Here is a 12,138-nt window from a genome sequence, read left to right on the forward strand (position 1 = left end):
AAAAAGAATTTGGACGTTTAAGACACTTAAAAATGTCAGATTTCTTTGCATAAGAAACTAAATATCAAGTTGCGTCTGCATACAAACAATGTGAGACCTTTCCTCAGAGCTAACTTCACTTTTCTAAGTCATTTATTTTTGACCAACTAGTCCTAAAGTCATTTTATTGGATGTATGTCAGTTCACACAGGTATAGTTCATCACATTTTCTATGAACATGTACTATGAACACCAGATAGTGTCAGAAGGTGTTGTCTTAAGGTTGAGCAATACATATATATTTTTTATATATATTTATTAGTTTTATCATTTTAAATGTAATAACCTTCTTTTTTGTGAAATTTTATGCTTCAAAAGTGTGTCTTTCTGTCAAATAAAGGTTAGTTTATGCAATGACATTTATGCATCGTTAGCTCGGATGGATTTTCACGTCAGAAATATCATATATATCAGATTCGAACCTGGATGCTGGATCCCTGTCAGATAATATCCTATTTTGTGTGGTATACAAAAATATATTTCAGTTTTCAGCCTGAGAGTTTGGCTGAGAAAGTCAGGGAACGGCAGAAGCAGGAGACAAAGTGATGATAATAAAAAGAGCAAAGATTTATTAATTTTTTTTTTTTTTTAATGTATGTTTCAATGCTCAGATTTTGTCTGACCAGTACAAATCCAAAAAGTGTTATTATACCACAGCATGGAAACAATGGAACATTACTGCCACACAACATCGTCCTGTGACGCTAAAAAACTTGAAATGGTGACATTCTCTTATCTCTTACTTACCTCTAACATTATTAAATAATAAATCAAATGACTATATAAATGACTAATGATTATAAAATTAAGTACACAACACAGATGTATGGTTGCTCTCCTAAAGTAACACACACAGAAGTTGCCATTCAGTATAATTCCATCCTTCAATCTTTAAGTATGACTTAAGTGTTAATTCTTTTAGAGTCACTGTGCATAGGCCACATCAGATGATGCAGCTTCTGAAACATCTTTGCAGTGTAAAATAAAATAAGTTGCGTGACCCTTGCAGTGCGTGTGGCTAAACATGTGGTATGTAGAGAATGATGGCGTGTACACCTTTCATCAGGTTATCAGCGAGTGCTCATGTGTGACTGGAGTCTGCTGCTTATGGTCACGCTGCTTGCAGGACTATGAGTGACGACTGAAGCCTGAATGTGAGTGTAAAAAGCCCGTTTCACCACCATGAATGAAACGAGAGAAGTCGGCCACAGCTAAAGAGGAAATACTCCTAACGGAAATCTCTAATCCGGTTGTAAGGTCCATGTTTCATGTCTTTACTTAGCTTTGCCATATATGGGTAATGGGATTTGTGTTAGAGGTTAAGTATACAATGAGTTATTTCTGAATTTTTTTCAACATCCATGGAAATGAGCCGTGTCCTTTTTTTTTTATTATTATTATTCCTTGACATTTCTGCTTGAATAGCAGGAACAACTGTGAGTCTGATGTCCAATGAAAATGGAAACATTGCATCATAAAATTACCATCTTGCTTTCTTGATGTGGATTTAGTCTGTCCAAGACCTCTTTTTTTTGGTTTGGAAGGATGACCTTCCATTGTTAGATATACTTAAGGGGGAAGGGGAAAAGAAGAAGTGGAGTCCTGTAGGGTTTCCCTGGCCATGTTGTGCAGGTGAGGTATGGAAAGTTAATCAAAGACTTGCTCTCTCCAGCCTTGATGTCCTAGGATGATCAGGTGGGAAAAATGCAGCCCTCCACGGGAATGCTTCACCCCAGAATCATCCATCAGCAATGGTCCTGACTGCGTTTGTGCACGATGGGGTAGGGTCATTTGTGGATAGCGTTTTGAAGGGGAAAGTCATTTTACATAAGCCCTGGAGATTTGGACAGTTTGAGACTTGCCCTTTTCCCATAATAGGCTAAAAAAAATTCAGCTAGAATGTGAATAAAGCGATGATGCAACACATGAATGTTCTCTCATTATTTTTCAATAATAAATGCCATATCGTGAACATGAATTAATTGCTACTTGATTTAAGTCATTTGTTTCTGTGCAGGTCACTTGCTGAATTTATTAAAATGTCTTTAAGGGCCTTTTCCTTTTTCTGTTTTGAGAACAGCTTAGCTTATCCATGTAAACCTCGTTTTTGCCTTGTATTTTTTACAGAGGGGTTCAACAAACATCTGAATCTCTTCACACAAAGGGTGGATTTACTTGAGCAGCTCTCAGGCTTAGTACCAACCAGCAGGAACGTGACCCTTTATGAGGAGGACCAGGGGTGTCCAGTGCTGGACATTGGCCTGTATTCCACACTCACTATGCCTACCCAGGAAGCATTTGGATCAAGGTTTGACATTTTGTTTATTTGTTTTTGTTTATTTATTTACTTATTTATTTATTTGTGTGCTTTTTGACAGTTTGACAATTTTTCATTTAAATTAGAGAAAATAAATCTTAAATTCATGTTGTTGTTTTTTTTTTTTTTTTTTTTTTTTTACATTACAGTAATGAGATTTTTTTTTTTTCTTTTTCATTTATGTTTTATTAAATTCCTTTACTATTTTAATCTACACTACAGTGTAATTGTTTGGGGGCAGTATTTTTAGAAATTACTACTCTCAGCAATGGTGCATTAAATTGATCAAAAGTGACAGTAATGACTTTTGCATTGTTACAAACAATTCTATTTTAAATAAATGCTGTTCTGTTAACATTTCTGTTCATCAAAGAATCCTGAAAAAGCATCACAGTATACTATTAAGCAGCACAACCATTTTAAACTGTGATGATGATAATAATAATAAATGTTTCTTGAGCACCAAATCAGCATATTAGAATGATTTCTGAAGGATCATGTGACTGAAGACTGGAGTTATGGCTGCTGAAATCACTAGAAATAAATCACATTTTAAAATATGTGACCCTAGACCACAAAACTTTATATTTTTATTTTATGCCAAAAATCATTAGGATATTAAGTAAAGATCATGTTCCATGAAGATATTTTGTAAACTTCCTACCATAAATATATAAAAAAAATTATTTTTGTGAATGGAAATGCGTTGCTAATAACTTAATTTGGACAACTTTGATTGTCTCAATATTTAGATTTTTTTGCACCCTCAGATTCCAGATTTTCAAATATCATATATTAAAATTAAATTGTAGTAATACAGGTGCATCTCAATATCGCAATCTTTCTTTTTTTTCTTTTTTTTCCGTAATTTAATTCAAAAAGTAAAACTTAAATATATTCTAGAGTATATTTAATATTATTAGACATAAAGTAAAATATTTCCAAACTTTTTTGTTTTCATTTTGATGATTACAGCTTGCTGCTCATTAAAATAAAAAAAATCAGTATCTCAAATGATTAGAACTTCTTTGGGTATAATAAATGCTGGGTTTAGGTCAGTAATCCCAACAGCAGTCATGGGGAAGTCGGCTGACTTGACAGTTGTCCAGAAGACGGTCATCAAGACCCTCTACAATGAGGATAAGCCACAGAGGGTCATTGCTGAAAGAGCTGGCTGTTTGCAGAGTGCCATGCCAAAGCATATTCATGGAAAGTTGACTGGAAGGAAAAAGTGTGGTAGGAAAAGGTGTACAAACGAAAGGAATGACCGCAGGGTTGAGAAGATTGCCAGGTGAAGCTGATTTAAGAACTTAGGAGAGCTTCAAAAGGAGTGGACTGAAGCTGGAGTCAGTGCATCAGGAGCCACCGCACACAGACGTCTTCAGGAAATGGGCTACAACTGTCACATTCCACATTCCAAGCCACTTCTGAACCAAAGACAACATCAGAAGCATCTTACCTGGGCTAAGGAGAAAAAGAACTGGACTGTTGCTCAGGGGTCCTCTTTTCAGATGAAAGTAAATTTTGCATTTCATTTGGAAATCAAGGTCCCAGAGTCTGGAGGAAGAGTGGAGAGGACCATGTTGCTTGAAGTTCAGTGCAAAGTTTTCACAGTCAGTGATGGTTTGGGCTGCCATGTCATCTGCTGGTGTTGGTCCACTGAGAAAGTGAATTGGTGGGTTTTTGTTAAATGTGAGCCAAAATCATAAAAGAACCAAAGACTTAAAGTACTTCAGTCTGTGTGCATTGAATTTATTTAATACACGAGTTCCACAATTTGAGTTGAAATACTGAAATAAATGAACTTTTCCACGACATTCTAATTTATTGAGATGCACCTGTATTTCACAGTATTACTGTTTTTACTGTATTTATAATCAAATAAATGCAGGCTTCGTGAGCATAAGACAAAAACATTTAAAAAAATCTTACTGAACCCAAACTTTTAAATGGAAGTGTATGTTTTAAAGTTCTTTCAGTTCTAATGAAATCATTTCAGTTTTGATCCATAAAGTGTCCATGTGTGTTCATATCAGCTTTGCAGATGAATTCAGCATGCTGATTCAAGTGCGGAGCTCTCAGGATGTGGACCGAAGTTTGTTGACTTTGCTAAACTGGAGTAATCACATTTTACTCCAGATCCGTATAGGCCCACACAGCATCACCTTCATCACCACACAGCAGCGTGACTATGAGTACAAACACCATTTAACACAAGGAATAGTTCACCCAAAAATGAAAATTTACTGTTAATTTACTCACCCTCAGGCCATCTAAGATGTAAGTGACTTTTTTTTTTTATTCAGTAGAACAGTAAAGAAGGTTTTTAGCTGAAAAACGTGTTCCTCTGGGATTCATTTAATGGAAGTCAGTGGGACCACAGTTTCAGCTAAAAATCTTCTTTACTTTTTACTGAAGAAAAATAATTCACCTACATCTGGGTTGGCCTGAGGGTGAGTAAATTAACAGCAAATTTTCAATTTTTGGTGAACAATCCCTTTAAGCTTTCACAACACTTAAATAACCTTGTTCTTATAATAGTGTACTTGAAACTCAGGTGTTTTCCTCTGGCTTCAGGTTTTCAGTGTCAGGACTGTCTGATTCGCAGTGGCACTGGATCTCAGTTGGCGTTGCATTCGAATGGCTGGCTGTGTATGTGGATTGTGTGCTGGTGGAGAAAGTGAGCTGGATGTACCCTTACATGGGCATCACTACAGATGGCCTGCTGATGGTGGGCGGCATCCTGGAGGGGTTTGAAACACCCTTTGAGGTATTCTTCATTTGTCATTTGCAAGAAGAGTATGGAAACTGGAAAGACAGGTACACATAACTATAAGTCAATGTCAAGATGCCATCATGCTTGGGCATCCAGCTCTTCCTAATGTCATTGATTAAAGACTCTAAAAATGTCGTACTGCAGTACAATGGTTTAGAAGAATGTTTATTGAAGAAACTAGAGCTATCCTGCTAATGTAAAACTAGCAATGCGTCATGGGAAACATGTCTAGCTGCCACACTAATTTGCTTTCCTGCTGTGAAAACCATCATCTCAATGACTTTAACTTAAAAATGAATGGTCAAACAGCATGCCAGGATACAAAGAGGTTTTATCATGGCAACTGTAATATCAAGTTCACAATTCATCCTAAATCAATGAGGCATGTGAGTGAACGTTTGACCAACATCAATGCTGAAATAATGGGTTGTAATGTAGATGATGTCATAGCTCAGATTTGTCTTTGACGTCTGTGTCTTTCTTCACAGGGAGAGCTGAGACAGATGACCTTCATAATGGGAGATGCAAATGCTGCCAAAGATCATTGTGCTCCTCATCAGCATATGTGTGAGCCGTTGAAAGGACACAGCTTTCTTGAGACAGAAAGTAGCACTGAGGTACAGTTGTGGACTTGGTGTACTTGAAAGCAGCTATATGAACTCTGTCTACGATATGGTGCTTTTTTTCATCATGTTCTTTAAGCTGATGTCTTTTTTTTAGTTAACTAAAATATGTCAAGAAAAAAAAAAACAACATCACCAAGATATTAACAATGTACTGACCATTTGAAATGATTGAATTCGTTCTCAATTTTTCTCCTTCAAAACATTGTCAATATTGTTAGAGATATATGTAAAATGTTTGAATATTTGGTTTAATTTTGCTTTTAGTAAAATTGTAATTTTAGTTTTTTTTTTTTTTTCTAAACTGCTTTTTAATTTGATAAAAATAATGAATTTAACATGAAAAATAATGACTAAATTTAAAGCTAATTTTTATTAAAAAGGGGGAAAAAAATGTAAAAATGAATGCTGGTCCTATCCATATATTTTATTAGATTGAATTTGGGGATGCTGTTGGAACAGAAATTACACACTTCACCTTTAATTCTGGTAAAATCTTGTTCCACTGAAAGTAACGGGTTTTAGTGACATCTTGTTTTCCTCTATTCAGAGCCCTTTGTCATCCTCAACCGGCTCAACAGTAGACAGAACTTTCTCATCAGATCCTTCTACTGGCACTTCAGTTCTAGAGTTCAGGCCTGAACCCAGAGAATCACATGTCTTGCTAAGAGACATCCCAGTGTTAGTTAGAGATCAATTTACAAGCGATATGTTTATGAATTATAGCATAAAAGCTCAGATAAACACAGCCATGGCTATGTATAGACAAAGCCTGAGTATAATATGGGAAGAACGAACCTCTGCTTGAGAAGAGAGAGATGGATGACTTTAAAGGTCAGGAAATTGAATAAATGAGAAAGAAGGGATCACTCGGGCTTCTCATTTGTCCTCATAAAGCTGTTGCTGTATTTTCCTTCACGGAGAGGGTGATGATGAATTATCCTCATGGGAACTCTCTCATTTCAGCATGGTGCTGTAACAGAGAGGAGCTGTGCTGAGATGGTGGGCCATGGCATTTTTGATAAACGCCCCGTCTGGGAGAGTAAGACCGGGTAGCCTGAGAGCTCGCTGGTGTACTCCAGGAACGGCTCCAAAGCTTGCACATCGCCTGGAAAGTCATTAGACACCTTATTTGCTTTTGCACTGTGCACTGCGGGAAATAATTTTAGGAGTTTACCGGGCTTATGTTTAACATACTGTACGTTTATGATTTGATTGTTAAAGACTGCACCTCACAAGCTTGTGTTTATGATTCAACCTGCAGTATTTTGCTTGACACTGCCCACATATTTGTTGGCTGTGGGTGTGCCGCCTCTTTACGTAATGTTGTCTGTTATCAGCTGAATAGAGTCTAATACACTACTGTACAAAACTGCCACATTTGACAAAATAGCCTCCTCCCCTAAACGCCAGGCACTGTGCTGAATTGTGGCAGATATAATCCTAGATTGAATCTTTTACGTGATCATTCCTGTATGGAGTAATTATAGATGAGGCAGAGGAACTGTGGGAGTTCTGTTCTCCGCATGTCCGTTAGCACAGCATGGAAATGTTCCTGGAAATGTTTGTCTGTCATCCATTTATATATCTGGCCTCATCAGTTTTAGATGTATTATTACTATCTCTGCACTGTAATTTAGTACACCCTTCTGAATCTTAAAGGGTTAGTTCACCCAAAAATGAAAATTCTGTCATTTATTACTCACCCTTGTGTCGTTCCACATCTTTGTTCATCTTCGGAACACAAGTTAAGATCTTTTTGATATAATGTAACTTGTGATAAATTGATAATAAATAAAGTCTAAAAAGCTTTTTCACTAGTGGTCTCAGACATTTGAACCACAGTATAGATGTGCACACTGTGTATGTTAGATGAAAAGACCATCTCCCGTCATTTCTTGTGGTTTCTGCTGCTTGATTAATTAGGCTATGTGGAATCATTGCTTCCAACACCCACCACCAGTGAAATTGTGAAAACCTCAGAGTCAGGGTCCCACAGGAAAGTCAGGCAACAGAGTTTTCATCTGTGATTGATCTCCTTGAGTTACCTCTGTAACCATGGCAGCCATTACCACTAATCCTCTGTTTTAATGGCCTTGTGGTCAAGCAGCATCCCACTGCTTTGATTCTGAGAGCTGGAGGTCTGCTCAAAAACTTGCTTTGAATCAAACTAACCCCATCAAGTTTATTTCTAGAACAAGTTGTCATTTCTAATTGATGGTTCATCAGTGCTTTCATAAATCTGTCTCTTCTCTGCTGCTTTTTTGTGTGTCCGTCTCAGCAGGCTTTAGTTGTCTGAATGTGTTTTTGATTTGTCACGGTTTAGCAGTGATGGAGAAATCCGTTGTGTTTATGCAAAATCTAAAGTAGCTTCTAATTTGGTTCTAAAACTGACTTTGTCTGATAAACATGTCCTCTTTGCCTTTCTTATCCATCAAGCTAATAAGCTTTAAAAATGAATTTAACAAAGTGCCATGAATATAGTCCATATATGCTATATTCCAAGTCTTTGTTTAAGGAAAAACACCGAAATTTGCCCATTGGTAATCTTCTCCAAACATAGCTCTTAAATGTCATTCATGTTCACATATAATATGGCATGTCAAAGGCTTGACTTCAATAATGCCCAATGCCATTGGTTCTTGTGTCTTATAACCAATTTGCATGTTTAAAATCAGCTATATTAGATTTGACAGCTACAGCGGAGGAGATTTTAGCTTTCTGTTAGTCATAGGAGACTTAAAATATAGCACGTGTGTCATACGGAGCAATTTTATGATACTTGTATGGTGTGTTTTTGTCATTTTTGTACAACCTTTGCTCACCATTGCCATTTGTTGTATGGAGATTAGCAGCATGAACGTTCTTTTGTGTTCCATGCAAGAAGATATGAATGATAGAATTTTCATTCTTGAAAGTTTCTTTTATTTTAACTCCAGCAGCTTCCACCTTAAAAGCCATCAGTTTCATCGCATTTTCTTTAAATTGAAGCCAATATTACAAAGTACATACTACATACACTACCATTCAAAAACATTTTTAAAAATCTTGCTAAGCCAAAATAATTAAACAGTAGTATATGTTCTCCATCACATAGCCCATTTTCTTCTGCAGACATAATTCAAATGGGACACTGCAAGTGGCTATTGTGCATTTTATTTGGGTGCTGTTCATCTTAATGGCTGCCTGAAGGTTTTGTTGGCTTTAGTGTGTGATGCCTGGGCACAGCTCCTGTGTCTGGGAGGTTCTCTCTCTGGGAGGGCACTTGGAGAAAGCCTGCACTGTCTGGGAGCTTTAGCAGGGATATAGAGACTGTGTTGCAGTGTGTATCTCCAGAAATCATGGTGTGCTGTGGCTGTATGGGATGTTACCTTGTACTAGATCTCCTTCTGCTTGGATTGCATGTGGAATTGCATGTGGAGGGCAAATGGAAAGCCATGGTATGAAACAAATACATGTCTTTCCTTTGAATTGTGCTTAATTTCATTATTCATTATTAGATAGTTTGATTTTGTTTGGATGTTTAGTGCAAGTATCATGTAAACCAACATTAAAATGTTTATTTTTATATAAAACATTTTGGTAACACTTTAGTTAAAGCTCTTATGTATAATGCATTATAAAGGTATTCATAATGTACTTTATAATGCATTATATCTTTTCATTAAAATGCATTAAAATATTTGCAGTTTCCTTGTTACACCTGAAATTGTTTTTCATGTGTTTTAATGCATTATACTTTCTAAAGGTGTAACGTAAGTTATCATAATGTATTATAACTGTGGTTACAATTATTCATGAGACCATACAATGCATTATAAGGTGCATTACAAGGTATAATTAATACATTAAAATACTTTTATTATGCATTATATATAAAGGCTTTAAGTAAGGTGTTACCAAATTTTTGTATGATGTTTTTATCTAATTATACATATATATATATAACAGAATATGCAAATGTATAATATCATACTGTATTGTTTGAGCTTAGACGGTTCTTGTATGAGCTGTCGTGTCCACACATAGCTTTGGTAGGAGTGGGTTTAGATCTCTTTGCCCAATCGTTGAATAAATCAACAATGGAGACCTTCCCATGAACACTTTCACTTGCTAAACAGGGCTAAACTAAGAGGGTAAATGGGCTGGAAACTACAGGTTGAAAAATTGGAGGTCAACAACCTGTTAAGTCGGCTTTTATTGTTTTGGTTCATTATTATCTGATTGACCTGAGGTGCTGAGGTCATTGGTAGCCAAGTAAACTGTATGTTCTATAGTTGTTTTCTTATTAACCAATTGCATCATGATTTCCTTTCCGATGATCCACAAAAAAGTTCTGATGGTAAGGTAAGATTAGCCAAGTTGGGTCCTTCAACAAATGACCTGCAAGGATTTCCCACATACCTGTGTTTTAACTTTTGATTTATGGCGTCTCTTCTCATTTACTGTTGGGTCAGCAGTGATGAACACTGATAATATCCTGCTCGGGGCCTTGGGTTCCAAGCTCTGACATTGTACTTCATCATTTTCCAGTCTCTGTGAAACATTTGTTTATAGTGGTAAACCTCCAGACTGAGTTAGTAGTTATGATCTTCTCACTGGCAGATGCTTAATCTGATATCATCTCAGTCACTTTCAGTTTTAGGTCTTTAGCATTATAGACTTTTGGCTTGATTCAATTTTATTGTCAAATACTATACAAAGCCAATGAAAACACTTCTAACCAGAAGTACCATAATTAAATAGTATATAAATAAATTATGGTAAAATGCAAATAACAAAGTGCAAATGGTCATTCTAATGCCGAAAAAGTGGTATAGCAAATATGGTTCAAAACAATGGCCCTTAGAAAGTATTTGGATGATTTTGGACTCATAAGTCATACTTATAAATGTTTTAATTTCATTACATTAGGAATATCATATAGTGTTTGCACTATATTGTATTGTATTGTGTTGGATCATTATTGCTGTGATTATGTTTCTAGCATGTTATGTTTGGGAACAGTTCTTTTAACCCTATTGATGAAGTGTGTTGCTTTTCATTTATTAAACAACCATGTAGGAAGACACACCATGGCCATATTCCAGGATGAAAATGTGAAGATTCATCAGGCTCAAATTGTGAAAGAATGTTTGGGAGAGAGCATGAAGAATCATTTTCACACATGAATTGGCACCTCTGAGTCCAGACCTTAAATTCATTGAAAGTCTTTGGGTTCTGCTGGAGTAGACTTTGTCAATACATTGTCAATACAAGATCTTGACCAAACATTGATGCAATTCTCAATGGAAATAAATGTTGTGATGAAATTATTTTTCACAGACAATTTTTTATCATTTTAATGTACTAAAAGTATCAATTTCTTTTTAAAAAAACTTGCTGACCCCAAACTTTTGAAAAGTACAGTATATAAAATGTATTTGTTTTTCAGACGTGGTAGCACCTTTTGATGTTTTGTTGTAGAAACTATTCACTTAAACCTTTTAACATGGAATACGCACCTTTTGTTACCATTTGAATTATCTACATTAGTAGCTCACTTCCTCTCAAGCATCTCACTGATGTATCTTCTGAACAAAGTGTAATTGTGTCTTGTAGCATCTGGTTCTGCTCCAGCTTCTCTCACAGGAGTTGTTCCAGTGTTCGGTACAGTTCCAGCCAAAGATGTAACCTGTAGCACTGAGGAGGGTAAAACAATTATTTGGGGAGCTGTGTCACCCTTGAGAGGATCAAGTGTCCCTCTCATCTGAGGCAGCCGCCTTACAGTGTTAAGTGCCTGACTGCTCTTTCTCTGTAGCTTATTGTTAGAGAAAGAGAGGAGGACAGTGGGATGGAGCCTCTGGGTCTCTGAGCTCAGAATCATGTGTAGGCCATTTCCCTTATCGTAATCGATCATCTTTTCGCTTGGTGCAATATTCACTTAATTTTCATGGTACCTCATTTAGTGATCATCTGGTACTTGTTTCCTGGTTTGAAAAGAAAATGTTGAAAGCGTTCTCAACTCGAGCATGTCCTGTTGTATGCTCAGTTAAAATGCTGTTCTCCATAATTAGAAATAACTGCTGCCATAATCAATATACAATGTACACAAATATCTCTTTTAAATGGAATTTGGTTTTCCATCTGCTGTCTGTTGACAGTTGGTGCAAATAATGATTGCACTATTACGAAGTAGTACTGACTGTAGTGAATAAGCTGCAAACATGTTTGTGCTGAAAGGGATGACTTGATTTAAATACCCACAGTGCAACACTACACCCGGTTAAACTAGATTGCAGATGATTAATGAGTACAACAGGTTTTTGTGCTGAAATGTTTAATGGATTAGCCCCTTAGTGTCTTGTACACCATGCAAAAATGTCCTCAGTCTATCTCTTGTA

At 36.3% G+C, this 12,138-nt stretch overlaps 1 protein-coding gene across 1 annotated transcript in view; it reads left to right on the plus strand.

The window, feature by feature from the left end:
* Positions 1–1,726: 1,726 nt before the first annotated feature.
* Positions 1,727–12,138, plus strand: part of si:dkey-61l1.4 (collagen alpha-1(II) chain) — a 33,210-nt gene continuing 22,798 nt past the window's right edge. Inside the window, exons 1-7 of the mRNA XM_067408214.1 lie at positions 1,727–1,820; positions 2,167–2,347; positions 4,393–4,551; positions 4,934–5,126; positions 5,621–5,749; positions 6,722–6,797; positions 11,357–11,424. Coding sequence (XP_067264315.1) covers positions 1,727–1,820; positions 2,167–2,347; positions 4,393–4,551; positions 4,934–5,126; positions 5,621–5,749; positions 6,722–6,797; positions 11,357–11,424 — 900 coding nt within the window. The remainder of the gene's footprint in view (positions 1,821–2,166; positions 2,348–4,392; positions 4,552–4,933; positions 5,127–5,620; positions 5,750–6,721; positions 6,798–11,356; positions 11,425–12,138) is intronic.

The sequence above is a fragment of the Chanodichthys erythropterus genome, chromosome 13 (assembly GCF_024489055.1).
Source record: "Chanodichthys erythropterus isolate Z2021 chromosome 13, ASM2448905v1, whole genome shotgun sequence".
Classification (NCBI taxonomy): Eukaryota; Metazoa; Chordata; class Actinopteri; order Cypriniformes; family Xenocyprididae; genus Chanodichthys; species Chanodichthys erythropterus.